Genomic DNA, 24,425 nt, shown 5'->3' on the forward strand with positions numbered 1-24,425 from the left:
AAAGTTTAGAACAGAGTCTGGCAAATAGTAAATGATGTATAGGTTAGTTATTACTGTTATTATGATTGACTTGAGAACAGAAGAGTAAGAGACCTCTTCCCCATCCTCCTGGCCAGTCCATAGGAAAATGTCTGGAAAGGCCACTGGTGGGTCCAGAAGGCAAAACTGTCCCCAGAGGATGCAGCCTGGATCACATCAAAGCAGTTGTGCCAGTGGGGCAGACCTCACCTCACACATCCAAGGCTGCAAGGAAGTTGCAGGAGTTGTCTGTGGGGTTCTGAGGTCATTCTCACGTGCGGTTCTAAACAGAGAAACTCCAGTCTTGCAGAGTCAGCCCTCAAAACAAATGTAATGTAGGGAAGGTTTATTTTATACCTTCTTACAGAATTACACAGGTAAAAAATGGAAAGCGGCTTTCTCTTAAAATAGTCACTTTAGATCGTTTGCTGATAATGAAGATATTCGCATTTTAATTGAAATCCTAATCCTTTTGGACCAGGCTAAACAGTACTGTGAGCAGTGTGTTTCTGGGGGGTGAGAGTGGATATGAGTTGGGGCTAGGAAATGAGGACAGCCTGAGAGTGGTGTGAAAATCTCAGATCATACTCCTTATGTATGAAGAAATTGTGTGTATGTGTGTGCGTGTGTGTGCACATGTGTGTGTGTTGGGCTGGGGGTGGATTAGGGGTGGGTATTGCTTGTTGCTTGTCTCAGTGATGGATATGCAGGATACATTTTCAGCATTTAGTAGGCAAGGAAATGTCCTGCAATACACAGGACAGCCTGCATAATACAGAATTCCCGCTAGATCTTTTATAATTTTTTGAGCCTTTGAGCTTTGAACCTGACTGTTTGACAAATAAACACAAAGTATTTTTTGCACTTTTTTTGTGTATACTGAATTTTAATGGAAAGAAGCTACCATGTATACTGAGGGAGAACTATTCTTTGCTTTTCCTGGAACAGGAATTGTTTACTGTTTACTGTTTTAGAAAATCTGATCACCAACAGCTACACTGTTCATGATATTCGTATCACTAATATCTCACCCTCATGTCAGGAAGAAAGGGTCAGCACATTCATTGTGGATATATTTTCTTATTATAAAGTTATTTTATTTTATTTATATTAAAATTGGGATTTATATTGGTTTTAAAAATATGTATGTGTGTAGGTAGGAGAGGTGGATCTAGTTTCAGGCTCCTGAAACTTCCACAGTTTGGGGGCCATCCTGAGAAAATTGAATAGAAAATTATGAATACAATATTAGATATTAGAATGATAATTAAGTTAGAACAAGAAAATAAATTATACCAAATTACAAAATACAAAGCTGAAAATAACATGAACATTATAAAATTCAAAAAAACTAATTAATTTCTGCTAGACTCTCTACTATAATACCATACATACTCTTTGATCCCCTCTTCATCAGATAGTGGTATTGTTAATCTTATTCTTTCTATAGAAACTAGAAATATAATACATCCTTTCCCCTAGCATCACTGATCAGCATTTATTTTCTATTACTTATAGAGGTACATAGAAAATGTAATTCACATGAGATATTTTCAATGTAGTACTACTAGAGGATTGTAGAATTCTGATACATTATATATTGTTTTATCCCCATCCAAAAAAAAAAAAAAAGACACATGGTGTGTTTATAATATTGTATTCTTCATTATTGAGTATGTTCCTAATAAGAGAGAACTTACATTTTCACTAGTCACAGAAATGAATCAAATTCTCTGTTTACAATTTTATACACATCCAATGCTTGAAAAAATTTTTTTGACAAGATTAGCTTCTGACTCCAGATATTTCAATCTTGTTTTTTCTCTACTGCCCACAAATTTTCAGTACCAAGGATTGGAAGATATGTTCCTGCTGCAGCATGACCCTTGGCCTTTCACCTTTGTGTTCTGAAGCCAGGAGAGTCAGCTCTTCAGTGGGGTTTTTCTGGAAGCCATTCCTATCCCAGGCTGGGTTATAGTACCTTAGCATACCTGGAAGTGACTGTGAACCACATGCAGCATTATACTAACCCAGAACTAAACATATCCTCAACTTAAATTCACTTTAGCTGGGTCCCAAAATCTTCCTGCAACTTTTATGGTGCTGATAGGAAAGGACATGTGACAGAGGGAAGTCTGAGGGGAGAAAGAAAGTGGTCTTATCTAAATATGGCTAAAATATGTTTTGTAAATTTTACAAAAACAAATGACCTCTTCCAGGATTTTGGAGGTGACCGTGTAAGTGAGGGGTCCTGAAGCTTAACTTTCATTAGCCTTACCATAACTCTGTCTCTTCTAGGCAAGTTAATTTATCTATGGATTTTTTTTTTATCAGAATAGCAAAGAAAGTGTTATAAAATGTATGCCATAAAACAGTGCCTGAATGTATTGAAAACACCTGGTTTAGATTTTGAAAATGAAGAAAGGGTCAGAAGAAGGTAAAATAGGAGCCTTAAACATGGGCAGTTCTCAATGGACTTTTCCTTCTGTCTTGAACCTCTATGATCACCTGTTCCTTCAAAAGAGGCAAGATTACCATAGAGTTTCAAGAAAACAAGTGAATATTGACTGACCAAAATTAAAATGTATTCTGAACATTAGACTGAATACAGGAAATAGATCCAGTTTTAGAAAATTCAGGACATTTTGGCACTCATTTCTATAAGACAGTATTTCTCATAGTCAGAGATTTGCAAAGTTTTTCATAAGAAAATATGTTCATTTCTACTGGTAATAATCTAAAAAATTTAATATAATTATTATGAATCATTTAGATAACTATTTCATAACCAAAAGTTGCTACTTGATGTCAGTGCCCACATTAGCAATTTTTGTTTTCAATTTACAGCTGCATTTAGTGACTGTCAAATTCAGTCTTGTTGCACTTATGAACATGAGTTAAAATAGAGAAAAGTGGAGAGAAGACTGAATCAACACAAGGCCCACCACAAAATAGGCTCCTAAACACAAAACAACCCTCTTTATCACAGCTAACACAACAGTCACATTGCAGAAAGATATATGAAGAAAATCTTCTCTTCATGGGGAAACAGTTAAGAAGGAAAGTATATGGGTAAATATAAAATAAGTAATTTTTGATATATTCAATTCTTAAATTGGATTAATACCAATTTACTATGTATTTCAATAATCTCAAAATGTTAATCTTATCTTTAAGAGAAAAAGAGAACTATATAGAATTATCAAGGGCCACCTCATTAAAGTTAGCATTTAAACATAGCTTGCTGGTAGAGTTTCAGTTAATTATATGTCCTAATTTCTCAGAGTGAATAAACTAAGTCTTGAAGTCTATTAGTATCATTTTGTATAACATATTTTTCCAAATAGGCAATCCCTGAAATTGAATTCTTATGGCCAAATATAGAAATGACTTAAACATAGATTCAGACCTGTTACTTGATCATTTTATCCTTAAACCCAACACACAAAAAAATTTTGTTTCAGCAGAAGGACATTATGCATCATATATTCATTTCTATATTTGTTCAACAAATATTTATGTGCTAAACATTGTGTTGTATGCTGGTAATACAAAAGAACCCTAGGCAGACAAGATCTTTTCCCTCATGGAGTAAAACTTCTATTGGAGAAGATAGATGTTAAATAAGTAAACAGATAAAATAGTAGCATCTTGTAATTAAAGATTGTAAAAAGTAAATAACTTTGCTATACAGAATCACAAGAGTAATTTATTTTCAATAGGGTTTTAAAGGAGGGCTTTCAACAAAAAGTTACTTAAAATGAGTTAGAATGGACCAAACAAAAAGCTGGGACAGGAATATTTTAAGCAGTGGGAAGTTTAAAGTGCCCATTACAAAACTTTGGAGACTTCTAGAAATTAAGACAAGACAGTAGAACTGAAGCATAGGGAGAAAGGGAGAGGGAAGGGAGGTGGGACAATGGCACGAAATGAAAGTAGAAATGTATATAGCGGCCAAATGGTGAGAACCCATGGGAACATGGTGAAGTGACAGGATTTTATTTAAAGAGTAATAATAAGCCAGCAATCTCTTTTAAGCAAGGGGATATACATACATGCACACATGAGTGCTCATGTGTATCCGCACAAATATATATTCCATTGTTTTAAATGATTTGATGGTTTTTCACTAAACAAGGAGCTGACAGATAATAAATATACTGTGGAAAATAACTTTTCATTCTCCATTCTCTCCTCTCTCTTCCAAACAAGGAAGGGGCTTATGTTGGGAAGAGAAAGTGGCTTGGGTAGTATGGTCACCACCCTTCACCTCCTGACATATGTTAAACCACTGGAGTCATAAACCTATTCTATGCTCAGAGGCAAGTAGAGAGGTAGATGATGGAGACTGGAGAGAATTTCAAATGGAATATAAAATTAAAATTTGAAAATAACAAAATTGTGCATAATAACTCCAAATAGACTGCCTTTGCTTCCTGGTGGATATAAATAACTTAGAATATTAAAATGCATATCAGAAGGTAACTTACTATTCACATATTATTCCATTCTTACCATATCAAATCATGCATCACAATAAATAAAAATTGAATTTTTTTCTTGTCTTGCTCCTCATTACATACTATATATGTTTGATTCATTGCTCTTTACCCGGTCCTTAGCACAGTGAAAAGATATTAAGATCTTTAATAAATAATTATGAGCTATAAATGAGCAATTGACCCATTGATTACTTCTACTATGATATTGCAACCTAATAAAGCAATCCTCCTCTTCCTTAGAAATAATTTTCTTTTTTTTAAAAAAGAGCACTAGAGACATGCTAGACAACTGTTTATCTTTAATTGTTCATTTTTCACCAGAACCACCAATTTTATCTTTGTATATGTACTTAAAAGGATATATTCTTCAATGAAGTTTTATGATAATTAGTATCATAGAATATTTTCTTTGTGACTGATGGCCTGCCTGCCCTATTGAGATATGTAAAATATGTAAGATATAGTCTTCTAATCTTCTTTCTACTATTTTAACTACATATTTAATGAACTGGAAATACAGTATAATAAAGTTAACAAATGAAAAGGAAATGAAATTCTTTGTGTTGTCTAATTCTGATCTGTAGGTATCCTTCACCACAGTCACATGGCTGAAGAAGACCTACCTGTCACAGTCTTGTGAATAAACACTTTAGTCCTTCCAGAATTCACAAGCAATTTATTTCTCTATGACACATCTGTGGCTATGTACTTGGCTGAATGAATTATTATGTTATGTATTACTCAAAATTTGTGGCCAGAAGGAAAGGAAAATGGAAAAAAGTTGCAGATTCTTTAATTGTACATCACTCTTTTTGTTCTGGACACTATCTCTACTCCCTATATCTAGAGCTTTTATTTTTTCTGCTTAGAAAATTGCTTCAGTTTTTTAGGCATCACTCCTGCTTCAAGCTATAATCTACCATCTTACATCTCTGCCAATTATAAGACAAAAATTTACTGGATTATGACTATTTGTATAATAAACAAGGCAAAAGTGAAGCTTTTTTGTGTTTTTTTGTTTTGTTTTGTTTTGTTTTGTTTTGTTGTTTTGTTTTGTTTTGTTTTGTTTTTTACTGAGTGTAATGGAATACACACTGGAATCATAATTAGAAGACCCAAGTTTGAATTCCTATTCTACTTAGTTCTACCTTTCATTCTTGCCCTAACTGATGAAATAAACTTTTTCTATACAAAAAAATATATATTCCATAAAGTAAATGTAGGAAAACTTACACGATTAGAAAATCAGTTTGTAACTTTTAATAAAAAAATAACTTACATAAAAGTCATCAAAAGATGAAATAATAAAAGATTAATGGGATCAGTTTGAATACAGCATCAGGATGTTACAACATGAAACACTGATCAATTTAGCGTACTTAGAGTGGGATAATCAAACAATATGTACCTACTGATTACTGTTGCCAGATAAAATGCAGGATGCTTAGTTAAATATGAATTTCAGATAAACAATGAATAATTTTTAGTTTAAATATGTACCATGCAATTGTTTGAATATAGTTATTCTAAAAAAAAATTATTTGTTGTTTATATAAAATTCAAATTGTGATCACAGATCCAGTTAAGATGGTGGAGTATGTAAATGTTATATTTGCCACCTCTTGTGACCATATCAAAATTACAACTAAACTACAGAACAGCCATCATTGGGAGTTACCTGAAGTCTCACTAAACAGAAGTCCTACAACTGAAAACATACACAAGAGGCCACCTCAAGATTGATATGAGGGACAGAGATGCAGAATGGGCTGGTTCTACACCCATATGTGGCAGTCGAAAATCAGAAGGAATATCTCAGCTGCAGAGGTTCCCCTGGAGAAGCATGAGGTTCCAGCCCCACACCAAACTCCCCAGCGCAGGATTTCTGTGACAGGAAGAGAAGTCCCTACAAAATCTGGATGTGAAAATTAGCAGAGATCATGGCAGAGTGAGATGGAGGGTGGCCGGTGGCCCAGGCATTCCACTTAAAGGGCTGGTGCACATACTTATCCTCTGAGAAACTCATTCACTCTGCACTCCAGTACTGGGGCAAAAGCCCAAAAGGGATGTATGAGGAGAAACTGAATTGCCTGGCTTCAGGGTGAGGGTTGGAGGGGCAGTTTTCTCCCAGAGAGAATTACAGGCAGAATCAATTGTTTCTTTGTTGAGCCTTCATCTCTACTGACATACAGATGCAGGTGCTTTCAGTTCTGAGTCCCACCCTGGTGAGTCCCTGAGACTCTGTGCCATAAAATTTGTTGGGCCACCCAAGCCACTTCCAGTGGCTTTTTCATACAAACAGCCTGTCTTGAATCATGCTCTGTGTCAGCACTGAGCTGATCGAGAAAGGGAGGTTTCCGTAGTGAGACACCCAATTGGAAGAATGCTTGAGGGGCCGACATAAGAATGAAATGGCAGGTACCAACTTTTTTGTAGGGAGCATACTTCTCTTTCTGCTTTAGGGGACCGCGTGGGTGTTAGAGAGCAATGGTAGCATTCTGCCACACATGCGTGATACAATAAGCTGAATCACGCTTACATGAGCTAGGGGGCAGGCACCCTACTACATTAATGTAACATTCTAAATCTGGAGTCTTATTCCTAGCAGCGAGCCTGGATTGCAGCCATACCTGGGACCAGCCAGGCCTGGAGTCCACACTGTGGACTTTTCTAAAATCTCTCAAAGGTTCTCAAAACTGAAATAAGCAGTACCTGGTCTCTGCATAACTTATATCTCTTGCTGAGCAGCCCTAAGCCTGGAACTAGCAGCAGTTGACTTTGGTTCACAGATTGGCCTCTCAAGGCACCTCTAAGCCCAGCATAGGTGGCAGCCATCTGCACATTGCTTGGTGGCTCATGCCAGGGGGCCTTGGCCAGGGCACAGACTGCATCTAAATTTAGCCTGAGGTGAGGTCCCTCCCAACAGGCCCTGGGGCCAGCGCATTAGGTGGCTATCTTCAGATTGAGCCAGAACACCACCTAGGACCACATCTGAGGATAACACACTCAAAGGGCAGATTGGAAAGGCACTAGAGCCCTGCTAAAGTAAATCTTTCTCCATAGGGTCTGCCTCTGCACAAAAGCTTCTCCTCTGTAATCACTGGTCAGTCCTCACAGCCAATCGGCCCACAGGTAAATTCCTCTATTGACGTGCAAACAGCAAACAAGGCTCAACACCAACAAGAGGGCACACACAATCCATTCAAGAAAGACACCTGGAACACCCAGCTCAGGTAACCGGGCAGATTGTGCTACTGGGCCCCACAAGACACCTACTACATAAGGTCACTCTACTAAGACTGGGAGACATAGCAGCCCTATCTAATACATAGAAACAAACACATGGAGTCATCCAAAATGAGAAACAAAGAAACATGTCCCAAATAAAAGAACAGAACGAACCTCCAGAAAAAGAACTCTGATTATAAGGATGCTTAATGGAAGAGTAGGTGTACTCAGTGAGAATGTTAACAAAGAGACAGAAAACATAAAAATAGAGATATAAAACATAAGAAAGAACCAGTCAGAAATGAAGAATACGATAACTGAAATGAAGAATACTTTAGGAGGAATCAACAGTAGATTAGATGAAGCAGAGAATCGAATTAGTGATTTAGAAGGTAAAGTAGTAGAAAACACCCAATCAGAAAAGCAACAAGAAAAAAGTATCCAAAAAATGAAGATAGTTTAAGGGGCCTCTGGGACAGCAAGAAGCATACCAACATTAGCATCGTACAGGTACCAGAAGGAGAAAAGAAAGAGCAAGGGATTAAGAACTTATTTGAAGAAATAATAATAGAAAACTTTCCTAACCTGGAAAGTAGGAAATAGACATACAAGCTCAGGAAGTGCAGAGAGTCTCAAGATAAACCTAAGCAGGCCCACACCAAGATACATTATAATTAAAATGCCAATGTTAAATTCAAAGAGAGAATCTTAAAAGCAGCAAAGAAAAGCAGTTAGTTACCTACAAGGGAGCTTCCCATAAGACTGATTTCTCAACAGAAACTTTGCAGGCCAGAAGAGTTTGGGATCAAACATTCAAAGTAATGAGAAGCAAAGACCTACAACCAAGATTACGCTACTCAGTAAAGCTATCATTTACAATCAAAGGACAGATAAAGAACTCCCAGACAAGAAAAAGTTAAAGAAGCTTATCAACACCAAACGAGTCTTTCAAGAAATGTTAGAGCCACTTCAGGAAGAAGAAGGAGGAGGAGGAGGACAAAGAGAAAGAGGAGGAGGAGAAGAAATATGAAGAATAAAGTGGCAATATCTACAAATCTATCAACACTTACTTTAGATGTAAATGGATTAAATGCTCCAATCAAAAGATAGGGTAACTGAATAGATGAGAAAACAAGACCCTTACTTATGCTACCTACAAGAAACTCACTTCAGATTAAAAGACACATACTGAAAGTAAAGATATAGAAAAGGATGTTTCATGAAAATGGAAACAAAGAGAAAAAAGCTGTGATAGCAATATTTATACCAGACAAAATAGAATTTAAAACAAAGGCTATAACAAGAGACAAAGAAGGACCTATTTATTCTACTTCTTGGTACTTATCCAAGGAAACCCAACACACTACTTCCAAGGAACATGTGAATTCATATGTTCATCGTAGCATTATTTACAGTAGTCGTAATATGGAGGCATACTGTGTGTCCATCACTGGATGAATGGTGAAGAAGAGGTGGTATATATGGTATATATTCCATATATACAATGGAATATTATTCAGCCATAAAATGAGAATAAAATCTTACCACCTGTGACAACATAGATAGACCTGGAGGGTATTGTGCTGGGTGGAGTAAGTCAGACAGAGAAAGATGAGTAACATGTGATTTTGTTTACATATGAAATCTAAAGAATAAGAATTGACAGACAGGACAGAAACATATTCATAGATGCAGAGAGCATTTTGATTGTTGCTGGACAGGGTAGTCATTTGGGAGGAGTGGGTGAAAGTGCGGAAGGAATTAAAAAGTACAAATTGGTAGTTACAAAATAGTCAGGGATATGTAAGGTATAGCATGAGGAATATAGTCAATAATAGTGTAATAACTATGTATGATGTCAGATGGGTACTAGATTATTGGGGTGATCACTTTATAAGATATATAAATGTATAATAACCATATTATGTGCTGGAAACTAATATAATGTATGCCAACAGTAATCGAAAGAAAAAATTATTAAAGAAAAGAATTATCACAAAATAAATAAATAAAATAAAATTCAAATTTATCTGAGTATTCTATATTTTTATTTGCTAAATCAGACAACCCTGTTTGACGTAATGCAAAATTTTACATAGTACTATAGTATATAGAATATATAGTTTAATATAGTTAATATGATTTAATAAGTTGAACTTGCATCTAATTAAGCATTTAGAACTAATTTTCATCTACAGGAAATACAGGATACGAAGAACAAATTAAATGATGTGATGACTAAATATATAGAAGGTAAGACTTTGGCCCAGTAGTGGTAGAATTTTTAGACCAATTATGCTCAAATGAGGATGACTCCTCCCTTCTCAGGGCATATTTGGCAATATTTAAAGACATTTTTGGTTTTCTCCAATTTAGTAAGAGCAAGAGAGAGGATGCTCCTAACATCTAGTGAGTAGAAGCCACTGATGCTACTAAACATCTTATAACACACAGGATAACCTCTCCTTCTGAAATTGTTTATTGATATGGGGAAGTTTCACAATACATTGCTAAATTAAAAAATAAACTGGATATAAAGAAGTTTGTATAGAATGATCTCATATTGTTAAAAAAACAAAGGGATACAAAAGTAATCAATATCCTATTTTTGTCATAAATCCATGTGTGTGTGTGCGTGTGTGTGTGTGTGTAAACAAATGTACACATATAAACATGTGGGGAAAAGTCTGATAAACAAAAATGTTAATAGTGTTGATATTTCTAAGGTGGAGATCATAAGAGATTTAGATTTTCTTATTTTTCTTTTTCTATGTTTTCTATAATGAACACATATTATTTTTTAATCCAAGGGAAAATAGGAATATTTTGGATAGAAAATTCTTAGTCTAGATTGAAGATCGTTATGGCAATCTCTCTTTACAGAATAGAGCTAACTTGGCTTCTCATATATCTCCCACGAGTACAGAAATTATCTTGATGAAGAGGGTCCTGCTAAGCCAGAATCTGAACTTGCTGGAGTAGAGGACTACTGCAAGGATCTCCAGCAAGATCTAACAAAGAACTGAAGAGAAAATAAGAAATAGGTCTGACAGCATGGGAGATAGTCCTCTCTAAATGAGAAAGTTAGGCTGACATGTACATTTAGTGATATTTCAGGAAAATTGGCTGTAGGCTGAAGCTGGACAGAGGAACTCTAGCCCCTATAACCCTCTGCTTGTCCCATCTTATTTGAATAATTTCAGAAAGTTGGTTGCACTGTAATCTAGAAAAACTAAAATTTAGGGTTTTCTCTTTGTAAGCTTATCAAGTATTCCTAGAGTTTTACTTGACTTCAACTCAATGGGGTGTTAGTTTCTGAAACCCCAACAAGTTCCCATAGTAAATAAATACATGACAGCTTTTCTCTCATTTGCTACCCAAGTTCCTAACGAAGCCCTTGGGACAAGCTCTAGGATTCTCTCATCCTTCCCTCTTAATACCCTAGAGGGATTTTAGAAGGGATGGGCCCAGGGGACTTGGGACAAAGGGATTTGCTTCTCTTGGGGAAAATAAATATCCAAAGCTCCTGAAATCTGGAGTTTAAGAGACTGATATTTTTTTTTCCCTGGGACACTTTTCGAGCCAAAGAAACCAATGCCCCAAATGTCAAGGAATATAGCAATAATTCGAGGTTCTTTTTCTCATACTAGAGAGAGCTGAATTTTCTTTGTTTTCTGGATTTTGGCATCCCACAACAAGGTGTTTTCATGGGCTTCCTCTGAATAGACCTAACCCCTTCAATTCTTTTTAAAGATCACTATCTGGAAAGTGACCCTCTCTATTGCCAAGGTCAGAAGCAATGAGTGGCTAGCTATCGGCAGAACTACATTAAAATGGAATGCCATGTATATTTTTCAAAATCTTATTATTTTTTCCTCTATGGTTTTCAGTATTTGTTTTGTTGTATTGATTCTCTTGTCTATTAATATTATATTTTTTTATGCTCATTTTGCTGTGGTAATGAATTCAAGGATGTGAAATTTAGCAGACATGATAGCGATCTTCAAATATTTTAAACACTATCTGGTTGAAGAGGAAATAAGAGGTAGGAAAATGTGGGGAGGTGGCAAATTGCAGGGAGACAGATATTGAGTCAATAGAAAGTAACAATTTGTAAGAATTAAGGCGATTTGAAAATAGAATTAATGATAGTATGTCTATATGGAATAGTATGCACCCTTGAAAATGAAGAGTGAGATAGATTTATAGTACCGTTATAAAGTATTCAAGGTATGATATTAAGTGAACAAAGCTAGTTGTGAATTTGTATGTGCTAATTCTATTAGTATAAAATTGAAATGAAAAGGAAATATGCATAACTATATATGGAAATTTTCTAGGTAGAAATAAACAATTTAAAAAATAAAAAATATGAATTATGTTTACTTCTGGACCAGAGAATGCAAAGTACAGAAGGAGAAAACTAACTTTTCCATTTATACTCTACTGTATAGATGGCTTTTTTTCCTCTTAAGCATTTTTATAACATAAAATATCTACTTTTATTTATTTATTTTTTTATGCCTACAGCACCTAGTCTTCCTAGGTGGTCTTCCATCCAAGTACTAACCAGGCCCAGTCCTGCTTAGCTTCCAAGATCAGATGGTATTGGGTGTGTTCAGGGTGGCATGGCCATGGACTACTTTTATTTTTTTTTTAAGTAAACTTAGTATCTTAAAAAAAAAGAGGGATGCTAACTTGTAAGATAATAAATTTCCAATCATTGGAAGCACTGAGGCAGAAATTGTGAGAAATGTTGGGCTTTTAAAATTACCTCCTAACTCTAAGTTTCTATGATTCAGTTGTATTTAAAGGACTTAAAGCTATGAAACATAAGAGTTTTTCCAGCGCTTGCTTCCAGTTGGAAAAACTTGAATAATAAAATGGGTAAGATTAACTCCTTGCCCAGGATTGGTTGTCAGGTCTAAGTAGAAAATAATTTCATTAGAAGGAAATATTTTTACATTTTTTTAGGATGGAGAGATTTTGGGGGTGGTGAGGGTAAAGAGGCAGAATCCAAGGAAAACAGAAAGTGGTGTAAAGTGTCGCTTTCTTTCAGTGACTTGGATTCCACAGACGGAGGTTGTCATTTTGTTTCAGCAATCATTATCTTACTACCCTAGTGTTATCACTCATCAAGTCTTTGCCATTTGATGAGTCAGTTTTCCTGAGGGGTGATGAGAGAGGAGAGAGAATTGCAGTATCGCACAAGTTCAATTCAATCTTTTCTCTTGTACACCCTAGCTTAGTTTTTCCATTCTGATTGATTTTCCACTTACATAAGATTTTAGTTTTATTTTGTTTAGTAATAAATCATGAATCCCAGTTAAACAGCAATATTTAAAGACTAGCTTATCTTCACATCTCTGAGAAAATTAACATATATTTTGCTCTACATTTTCTCTATGTTTTGAAATATTTTATACTTTTCTTTTCCTCAAAATCTTTAATAAGGAAATTCCAAAATCTGTTCTCATCCTACCACTTTCATTCCACTGTAGCAATAATCAAAATTGACCATGTCATTATTTAATATTTTAATATTTTGTTCATGAACTTTTGCATTAATTTTCAAAAATATTGCATTAAAACTATATTCATCTTATTTACTATTTTGGTTTTCTCTTAAATTTTGCACTCAAATGAATACCTCACTTGCCACTCTGTACTTTCAGCACTATTTAAAAAGTTTTCCTTTTTACCAACTACAATCTTTCTTTAAAAACTAAAGTTAATTTCCTCTGCATGTGGCCCTTGGGTGCTCAAATTTTTACAAAATGCCTATTCTGTCAATTTTCTTTTTTCCAAGGTAAATTAAGCCCCTACTTTCACTTTTTTGCCTTAAATTTCTTTGCAATCTCATTATAGAGTTTCACTTTGGGGTAGAATTATAAAATTCAGCTTTGTGTTTAAAAGAGAATAATTAAAAAGAAAGTCTGTATTGTATAGAAAGCATAAAGAGGAAGATAATTTAAGATTCTCCATTCACTACCCAGGAAAAAAACAACAAAAAAAAATTGTTTAACATTTTGATATATTTCCTTCTAGTCTTTTTAAATGGCTGGTATGCCATTGAATGTTTTTCCTTATTCTTTCATTCCTTCTTTTTTCTTTTTTTTCCTATTTTTACAAAATTGTAGTCTATCTATGCATCTCATTTATCTCTTTGTGTATGTGTGTAACTATGTGTGTATGTATGTATGTATGTATGTATGTATGTATGTATCCATTTGTATCATATTTTTCCCTATCCACACCTCAGAGATGTCTAATGGCTTCAATGTTTCCATCAGATAGATGTTATAATTTATTTAATCATTCCTTTATTCATTTACATTATTTCTGGTCTTCATCATTAAAATAATATTATAAAAACTTCCTATACACACATTCTGATATATACTTCTAATTGTCTCCTTAAAATAGATAATTGGAAGTAGAAATATTAAACCAAGGAGATTGGGCATGTGTTGTCACTAATATACCAATATTTTATCTACTTATCTATATAAACATCTTAAAATTTTTCCAGTTTTCTCAATGTTTTCCAGTTTTTAATGTGATCTTATTCCCAGAGTAAGAAAAATGTATTGTCTTGTCAATAAAAGCCAAAAAATAAAGAATTTTCTTTCTTATCCGTTTTGTGGAGATGATGCTTCTCAAGCATTTCGGGGTAGGACAAATCACACTGGCCTTAGTATTAAAAAGTTGGATCTATAACTTTTTAAATTTTGGATAAATCACCTAACCCTAGGTGTCTCAGGTTTCCCATCTACAAGATTGAGATAATTACCTAACACACGGTATTGTTATGCTGCTAAATAATATACGTAAAAACACTTTATAAACTAAAAAGTGCAGTAAGTATTGTTGTTGTTGTTGTTAACCATTATTATTCAATTTTTTTTTTTTAATGAGAGCTTTGTGATCCTCACTTACCTCCTAGATAGGGGTTAGAAGGAGAGATGTGCAGACTGGTTTCCTCAAAGATACCCAGTTAATAATTCTGAAGAAATTAGAAAAAAAGAGTTCAGAGTCTAGTAGTGAGTCAGACAACCTGTGAAAATTCACATGTAAGCACAAGATAGAAAACACAGAGAAATACACACAGTTCACTAAAACTAGTTACAGAGCAACATTTAGCAATTCAAGCACACTATAGAAGGCTTGTATTGATAACTTGTATTTAGTTCTGAGAAGACTTACTGAGCAAGAGGAGACTTGAGTTAAGTATTGAATAAAGAGAGGAACATGATTCATTAAGAAGCAATGTGGGGGAGATACCTGTCAGGTGTGAAGCTATTGAATAATTTTTGAAAAGAATTGATAAAAGATGCAGACAAGTGGAACAGGGAGAAAGCAAATACTTCTCTCTTGTGTGTCAACTTAGAAGAGAAGATGTTTAAGAAGGTGATCAATATTGTGCTTTAAACAAAGTGGAAAAAGTGAGCAAATTTGTTTTAGGTAAACAAAACTCTGAAACTGTAAATCGGCATACATAAAATTATTTCCTGATTGTTTATTTTATTTTACCTGTAGGTGAAGAGTAGTCTCCATTAACCTGGTATTGACTCAAGAGCAGATCTTTATTATCTTCTTCTTCTTCTAGAGTTCTGCTCAAAGCATTGGGCATTCATTTATTCTGATTGATTGGCCTAAGTCTCCAGCTTTTAGACCTGGAATTTATCAATGAAGAGAGAGAATCATACAGCGGTGAGTGAATTTGTTTTCCAGGGTTTTCCCAGCTTTTGTGAACACAAACTCACCCTCTTCGTGGTATTTCTTATCTTGTACCTTTTAACCCTGGCTGGCAATGTCATCATTGTGACAATTATCAGCATTGATCGTCACCTTCACACCCCCATGTACTTCTTTCTTAGTATGCTTTCCATGTCAGAAACCATGTACACATTGGTCATTGTACCACGAATGCTCTCCAGCCTCATAGGTCTAAGCCAACCCATCTCTTTGGCTGGCTGTGCCACCCAGATGTTCTTTTTTATCACCTTGGCCATCAACAACTGCTTTCTACTCACAGCAATGGGGTATGACCGTTATGTGGCCATCTGTAACCCCTTGAGATACACAGTCATTATGAACAAGAAGGTGTGTGCCCAGCTAGTATGGGGGACCTGCAGCATTGGGCTGCTTGTGGCCATAATTCAGATTTCCTCTGTGTTCAAACTGCCCTTCTGTGATAGAAAAGTGGCCCATTATTTCTGTGACATCCGCCCAGTCATGAAACTCTCCTGTGCTGACACCAATCTACATGACATAATTAATATTATTGTCAGTTCACTTGTTATCGTGGTGCCCATGGGTTTGGTCTTCATTTCCTACATCCTTATCATCTCTACCATCCTTAAAATTGCCTCAGCTGAGGGCCGAAAGAAGGCTTTTGCAACTTGTGCCTCCCACCTCACTGTGGTCATTGTCCACTATGGTTGTGCCTCCATTGCTTACCTCAAGCCCAACTCAGAGAACACTAGGGATCAGGATCAGCTGATCTCAGTGACCTATACCATTTTTACTCCTCTCCTTAATCCTGTGGTATACACTCTGAGGAACAAGGAAGTCAAAGATGCCCTTCACCGTGCTTTTGGTAAAAAACCTCTTGCCTAAGATCTCAGGTAGTTTGACATATTGCCTATTATACTCTGAATATTTTTGTAATCTCAAAAAATTTGATTTTTTTGCATGTATCTGTCAAGTTTTCCCTACATCATATATTGAAGAGACTATTTTTACCTCATTGTATATTCTTATCATAGATTAATTGACCATATAGGCATGGGTTTATTTCTAGGCTCTCTATTCTGTTCCACTGATCTATATGTCTGTTTTTATGCCAGTATCATGCTGTTTTGATTCCTATAGCCTTGTAGTATAGTTTGATATCAGGTAGCATGATACCTCTAACTTTGTTCTTCTTCCTCAAGATTGCTTTGGCTATTCAAGGTCTTTTGTGGTGTCATATAAATTTTGGGATTATTTGTTCTAGTTCTGTGAAAAATGCCATCTGTACTTTGATAAGGATTATATTGAATCTATAGATTTCTTTGGATAATGTGTATATTTTAGCAATGTTAATTACTCCTATTCATAAGCATGGTATATGCTTCCATTTACTTGTATATTCTTTAATTTCTTTCTTTAATGTTTTATAATTTTCTGAGCACAGGTTTTTTAACTCCTTGATTAGATTTATTTTAGATTTCTTTTTCTTTTCTGTGCAATTGTAAATGGGATTCTTTCTTTTTTCATGCTTTGTATTTTTAAATGTATTTATTTAAATTAGTTTCAAGTATATGATACGTTGGTTAGAAATCTATATACTTCATAAAACGACCCCCCCATCTGCTCCCTCCCTCCCCTTGCCCTCCCCCTAGCCATTATATGAATGCTAACTGCACACTCTATGCTGTGCTCTCCATCCTCACGACCAACTATCAACTACCAATTTGTACTTCTTTAACCCTTCACTCCATTCTCCCAGCCCCCCCAACCACACCTTCCCTCTGTCACTATATTTGTGAGTCTATTTTTAATAAGTTTGTTCTTTTTAGTCCTTAGATTCCTCATGTAAGTGAAATTATATGGTATTTATTTTTCTCTGTCTGACTTATTTCATTCAGCATAATAACCTCTAGGTCCATCTATGTTGTTGCAAATGGTAGGATTTCAATTTTTTGTAATGGCTGAGTAATATTCCGTTGTATATATGAACCATAATTTCTTTATCCAATCATCTGTTGATGGGCATTTAGGTTGCTTTCATATCTTGGCTATTGTAAATTGTGCTGCCATGAATATTGGGGTGCATGGATCTTTACAAATTATTGTTTTGATTTTCTTTGGATAAATACCCAGCAGTGCACTTGCTGAGTCAAAAGGTATGTCCATTTTTAATTTTTTGAGTAACCTCAATACTGTTTTCCACAGCAGCTGTACCAATTTGCAATCCCACCAACACTGTATGAGGGTTCTATTTTCTCAGCATTCTTGTCAATAATTATTGTTTCTTGATTTATTGATGATAGCCATTCTGACAGGTGTGAGATGATGTCTCATTGTGGTTTTAATTTTCATTTCTCTGATGATTAGTGACTTTGAGCATCTTTTCATATGTTTATTAGCTATCTGTATTTCCTCTTTGGAGAAGTGTCTGTTCAGGTCTTCTGCCCATTTTTTAATTGAATTGTTTTTGTTGTTGTTGTTCTTAGGTTGTATAAGTTCTTTATATATTTTGGATATTAACCCCTTATCAGATGTATCATTAACGAATATCTTCTCCCAGTCGGTTGTCTTTTTGTTGTGTTGATGTTTTCCTTTGCTGTACAAAAACTTTTTAGTTTGATGTAATCCCATTTGTTTTTTGTTTGTTTGTTTGTTTCCCTTATTCGAGAAGATATATCTGAAAAGAAATTCCTGTTAGTAATATCAGACAGTTTACTACCTATGTTTTCTTCTACAAGTTTTATGGTTTCAGGTCTTATATTTAAGTCTTTAATACATTTTGAGCCTATTCTTGTATACGGTGTAATAAGGTGGTCCAGTTTCTTTTTTCTTTTTTCTTTTTTTGCATGTATCTGTCCAATTTTCCCAACATTATTTATTGAAGAGACTGTCTTTACCCGATTGTATATTCTTACCTCCTTTGTCATATATTAAGTGAGCATGTAGGCATGGATTTATTTCTGGGCTCTCTATTCTGTTTCATTGATCGATATCTGTTTTTATGTCATTACCATTCTATTTTGATTACTGTAGCCTTGTAATATAATTTGATATTAGGTAGTGTAATACCTCCAACTTTGTTCTTCTTTCTCAAGATTGCCGTAGCTATTCAGGAAATTTTAGGATTATTTGTTCTAGCTCTCTGAAAAATGCTCTCAGTAATTTGATAGGGATTGCATTGAATTTATAGATTGCTTTGGGTAGTAGGGCCATTTCAACGATGCTAATTTTTCCTACCCATGCTTCCATTTATTTGTATCCTCTTCAATTTCTTTTTTCAATGACATAATTTTCTGAAAACAGGTCTTCTACTTTCTTAATTAGATTCCCAGGTAGTTTATAGTTTTTGATGCAATTGTAAATGGGATTGTTTTCTTAATTTCTTTTTTGAAAGTTCATCATTAGTGTATAAAAATGCTATTGACTTCTGACTATTTATTTTGTAACCTGCTAATTTACTGAATTAATTGATAATTTTTAACCATCTTTTGGTGGAATCTTTAGGGTTCTTTCGATATAATATGTCATAGGCAAATAACGAGAGTTTTACTTTTTCTTTTCCAATTTGAATGCCTTTTATTTCTCTTTCTTGTCTTATTGCTGTGGCTAAGACTTCCAATGCAATGTTGAAGAGGAGTGGTGAAAGTGGGTATCCTTGTCTTGTTCCTGATCTTAAGGAAAATATTTTAGCCTTTTCCCATTGAGTATGATGTTAGCTGTAGGTTTGTCATATATGGACTTTATTATGTTGAAGTATGTTCTCTCTATTACCACCTGGCTGAGAGTTTTTATCATAAATGGATGCTGGATTTTGTTGAACACTTTTTATGCATCTATTGATATGATCATATGCTTTTAATCTTTCGATTTGTTAATGTGGTGTATTACATTAATTGACTTGCGGATATTGAACCAACCTTGCATCCCAGAAATAAATCTGACTTGATCATGGTGTATGATATTTTTAATGTATTGCTGAATTCAATTTGCTAATATTTTGTTTAGGATTTTTGCATCAATGTTCATAAGAGATATCATCCAATAGTTGTTTTTTTTTGTAATGTCTTTGTCTGGTTTTGGAATCAAGGTAATGGTGGCCTCATAAAAGAAGTTAGGGAGCCTTCCCTCTTCTTGAATATTTTGAAAGAGTTTGAGAAAAATAGGTGATAATTCTTCTTTGAATGTTTGGTAAAATTCACCTATAAAGCCATCTGGTCCCGGACTTTTGTTTTTTGGGAAGTTTTTATTACTGATTCTATTTCATTGGTGGTAATCATCGATTCAGATTTTCTGTTTCTTCTTGATTCAGTCTTGGGAGAGTGTATGTTTCTAGGAATGTGTTCATTTCTTCCAGATTATCCAGTTTGTTGGCATATGGCATATAATTACTTGTAGTATTTTCTTATGATCCATTGTATTCCTGTGGAGTCTGTGGTAATTTCTGATTTTATTGATTTGAGTCCTCTCTTTTTTCCTTGATGAGTCTGGCTAAGGATCTGTCAATTTTCTTTATCCTTTCAAAGAACCAGCTCTTGGTTTTATTAACCTTTTGTATTGTTTTTCTAGACTCTATTTCATTTATTTACAGTCTAATCTTCATTATTTCCTTCCTTCTATTCTCTTCAGGCTTTGTTTGCCCTTCCTTTTCTAGTTCTTTTAATTGTAAGATTAGATTGTTTATTTGAGCTTTTTCTTGTTTCTTGAGGGAGGCTTCTATTGCTATGAATTTCTCTCTTAGAACTGCTTTCGCTGTGTCCCTTAAATTTTGAGTTGTATTTTCACTTCGTCTGTCTCTAGGTATCTTTTGATTTCTTCCTTGCTCTCATTAATAACCCACTCATTTTTTAGTAGCATGTTATTTAGCCTCCATGTGTTTGTATATTTTCCAGTCTTTTTCTTCTCGTTAATTTCTAGTTTCACACCATTTTGATTGGAGGAGACAGTTGATATGATTTTAATTTTCTTAAATTTATTGAAACTTGTTTTGTGTCCTAACATGTGGTCTGTCCTAGAAAATGTTTTATGTGCACTTGAGAAGAATGTATATTTTGCTGCTTTGGGGTAAAATGCTCTGAAAATATCTATTAAATCCATCTGTTCTAGTGTGTCTTTTAGGCCCATTGTTTCCTTGTTGAATCTTTGCCTGGAAGATCTGTCCATTGGTGTCAATGGGGTGTTAAATTCTCCTACTACGAATGTATTACTATTGATCTCTCCTTTCATGTCAGTCAATAATTGCTTTATGTATAAGATGCTCCTGTGTTGGATGTGTATATGCTTACTAGGATTATGTCCTCTTGATTTGTCGATCCCTTTATCATTATGTAATGGTCTTTTTTGTCTCTTACTATAGCCTTTGTTTTAAAGTCTATTTAAACTGATATGAGTTTTGCTACCCTGACTTTTTTTGTTTTCATTTCCATTTGCGTAAAATATCTTTTTCCATCTCTACTTTCAGTCTGAGTGTCGTTTGATTTGAAGTGGGTCTCTTGTAGACAGCATATGCATGGGTCTTGTTTTCTTATTCATTTGGTTACCTTATATATTTTGATTGGAGCATTTACTCTGTTTACATTTAAAGCGATTGCTGATAGGTACATTGTTACTGCCATTTTATTATTCATATTTGTTATTTCGATTTTCTTTTTTTACCCCTTCTCTTTTTACAGAAGACCCTTTAACATTTCTTATAATGCTGACTTATTGGTGATGAATTCCTTAACCTTTCTCCTGTCCGGGAAGCTCTTTATCTCACCTTCCATTTAATCCAAAACCTTGCTGGGTAGAGTATTCGTGGTTGTAGATTCTTGTTTTTTATAACTTTGAATATTTCTCACTAGTCCCTTCTGGCCTGCAAAGTTTCCATTGAAAAATCAGCAGCCATTCTTATGGAGGATACCCTTGTAAATAACTAGCTGACTTTCTCTTGCTGATTTTAAGATTTTCTCTTTGTTTTTGACTATTGGCATTTTAATGATGATGTGTCTTGATGATGGTCTGTTTGAGTTCCTCTTGTTTAGAACAATTTGTGCTTCCTGAATTTGTATGTCTAATTCCTTTGCCAGGTTAGGGAAATTTTCTGTCATTATTTCCTCAAATAGATTCTCAATCCCTTGCTCTCTCTCTTCCTCTTCAGGTACTCCTATAATCTGGATATTTTTCCACTTCATGTTGTCACAGAGGTCTCTTAAACTGTCCTCATTGTTTTAAATTCTTTTTTTCTTTTTGTTGTTCTGATTGTATATATTCTGCTACCTTGTCTTCCAATTCACTGATTCAATCTTCTGCTTTGTCCAATCTACTGTTGTATCCTTCTAGTGTATATTTCATTTCAGTTATTGTATTCCTCATTTCTATTTGCTTCTTTTTTATGGTTTCTATGTCCTTTTTTATGCTGTTGAGGTTCTCATTGTGCTCATCCATTCTCCCCATAAATTTGTTGAGCATCCTTATAGCCATTATTTTGAACTCTGTTTCTGGTAGGTTGCTTGCCTCCATTTCATTTAGCTTATTTTCTGGAGTTTTTTCCTGTTGTTTCATATGTGGCATATTTTCTTGTTTTCCCATTTTATTAGCCTCTCTGCATTTATACCTATATGTCAAGAATATTTGTTTCATCTCTTAGCCTTGGCCAAATGTGTAGCCCAGGGCGTACTCTCCCTGATCCTTTATGCTGGGGGCTCTGGACATGATCTTTGTGTAGGTTGTGTGTGATCTTCTGTTGTTGCCAAGTCTTTATTGTTAGTTCATTAGTGGATGGGATTAATGCTCAGGCTGACTAATTGTAGGAATTGGCTGCATCCACAGGGTAAGAGTTGTTGTGTGGAGGCTGACCCCTCTGAGTGATATTTGCCCTAGCAGGCTTGTGTACTTGTTGTAACCACCCTTTTTGTGTACCACTAATGGGACTAGTCAGGAGTTGCTCTGTTGTCATCTGGTGCCAGCCTCCAAATGCATGGTTTTGTGGCCCCTTGGGAGGGCTCCCCTATAGGCCAAGGTCAGCTGCTGCTTTTCATTGCTCAGGGCTACCTGGTGGGAACTACAAAGTAATCTGCAGATGGTTGTTGCCTATACTGGATCTATAGGTAAGTGGAAGAGACAACATGGTAGGCAGCAGTTGGTTATCCTCCATCCCTGACCTAGGGCAGTTTAGCAGAAGGACCAGTGTTCTTCAAGGCCTGACACTGCCTATCAATTGCCTGTAAGTCTCTGAAACTAGATGAGCTTCTGGGTGATATGCATATTGGGTGGTGCAGGCACACTGGGAGTCTTCTTGGTCTATAGAGTAAAATTTTCCCTGCCACTGCAGTTTCAGTTCATATGCCAACACTGTCTCTGTGGCTCCCTGTACAAGTTTCCACTCATAGCAACACTTTAGGCCTGAATGCTCTACCCCAGGGGAGGGGCAGCTGCCTTTCAATGTGCAGCGGGCACTTTGCGTATTGGATGAGGCAGGAGCTCAGGGATTCAAGGGCGGCCAGGCCAATAGCCTCAGTTTACTGCAATTTCTGTGTCTGCACGCTTCTGCAGTAGTCACAGATCACATAGAGATAAGCTGATGTCTGGGGCAGTTCCACAGTCTCTTGTGATCCCCTCAAGAGATATTGCAGTTTGTACAGGCAGCAGTGGTCTGCCCACACTGTTTTCCCTTAAATGTGCTCACTGCACCAGCCGAGGTCTGTTGCCTGCGCAATATGTGTACCCCCAGAGCCAAGTAGGGCAGAAGAGGCTGACTGTCATTGGGCTGCAGGTACTCTGTGGCTTGGGCGTAGTGAGATCTCAGGGAGACAAAAGCCATCAGGCCGAACCAGCCTCAGTTTTGGTGCAACTTCTGTGCCTGGGCGATCCCGCTGTAGTCACAGATCATAGTGAGACCAGCTGCCATCCGGGGAAGTCTCACAGACCCTTGCTCTCCCCAGAAACAGTATTGCAACTCTTACTGGCAGCAGAGGTCTGCCTGCACCTGATTTCCATGCAGTACCCTCCCTGTGCTAGCCAAAGTTTGTTGCCTGTGTGGATTGGGAATTCAGGGGAAGGAAGGGCCTAGGCTGTGGCAATTTGTAACAATGGACTGCCTGGGGAAATTTGTGGGTAGAGTGGGGTGAGGTATCAGAGAGACAATGGCAATCAGATCAATACTTCCTCAGTCTTGCTGCAAATTTGGTAACTGTTTGCGAGTTCCCACAGAAGTCCCAGATCACAGCAAGACCAGGGCCCACAGATCCCTGATATTTGTCTGAGTTCATGTTGGCAGCAGTGATCTGCCTGACCCTATCTCAGAAATGTGGTTCACAGAGCTGGTCACCCACTGGGAATGGAAATGTGGCTCACAGCGCTGGCCTGGCCACTGCTGGGATTGGAAAGGTGGCTCACAGTGCTGGTCACAGCCTGTGAATGCTTGGCCCTGAATAGGAGTAGGGCTTGACAGCCATCCAGCAATAAATGCCCTGAGCAATCTGCAGGTCAGGTGAGGTGGCATCTCAGAGAGACAATGGCAGTCAGATTACTACAACCTCCATCTTGCAGAAAATTTGGTAACTGTTCGTGAGTTCCTGCAGAAGTCCCAGATCACAGTAAGACCAGCTGCTGTCTGGGACTGGCCCACGGGTCCTCGATATCTAGCCAAGTTCATGTTGGCAGCAGTGATCTGCCTGACCCTATCTCAGAAATGCTGCTCATAGTGCAGCATTCCCACTGGGAATGCTTGACCCTAAATCAGAGCAGGGCTTGGCAACCATCCAGCAACAAATGCCCCCAGCAATCTGCAGGTTGGGTAGGGCAGGCTGATCCTCTCTGACCAGAGCTTCCTAATGGCTCCACGGGAGGGGTCAGCACAGTCAAGCTGGCAGTCTGTAGGCTGCCCGGTAGGGGAGCTGTACTAAGGCACAAATGGTGGCTGCCCTTCCAGCCCTCGTTCTGGTGCCAAGTAATGCAGACTTT

At 36.3% G+C, this 24,425-nt stretch overlaps 1 protein-coding gene and 1 pseudogene across 1 annotated transcript in view; one reads left to right on the forward strand and one right to left on the reverse strand.

Annotated features, from left to right (window-relative positions):
- The window catches only part of LOC105300731 (olfactory receptor 10J1-like), a 38,226-nt gene extending 21,856 nt beyond the window's left edge, over positions 1–16,370 (forward strand). Inside the window, exon 2 of the mRNA XM_011373103.2 lies at positions 15,423–16,370. Coding sequence (XP_011371405.2) covers positions 15,423–16,370 — 948 coding nt within the window. The remainder of the gene's footprint in view (positions 1–15,422) is intronic.
- On the reverse strand, positions 12,270–12,388 carry LOC111747299 (annotated as a pseudogene).
- Positions 16,371–24,425: the final 8,055 nt, after the last annotated feature.

This window comes from Pteropus vampyrus, unplaced genomic scaffold, assembly GCF_000151845.1.
Source record: "Pteropus vampyrus isolate Shadow unplaced genomic scaffold, Pvam_2.0 Scaffold217, whole genome shotgun sequence".
Classification (NCBI taxonomy): Eukaryota; Metazoa; Chordata; class Mammalia; order Chiroptera; family Pteropodidae; genus Pteropus; species Pteropus vampyrus.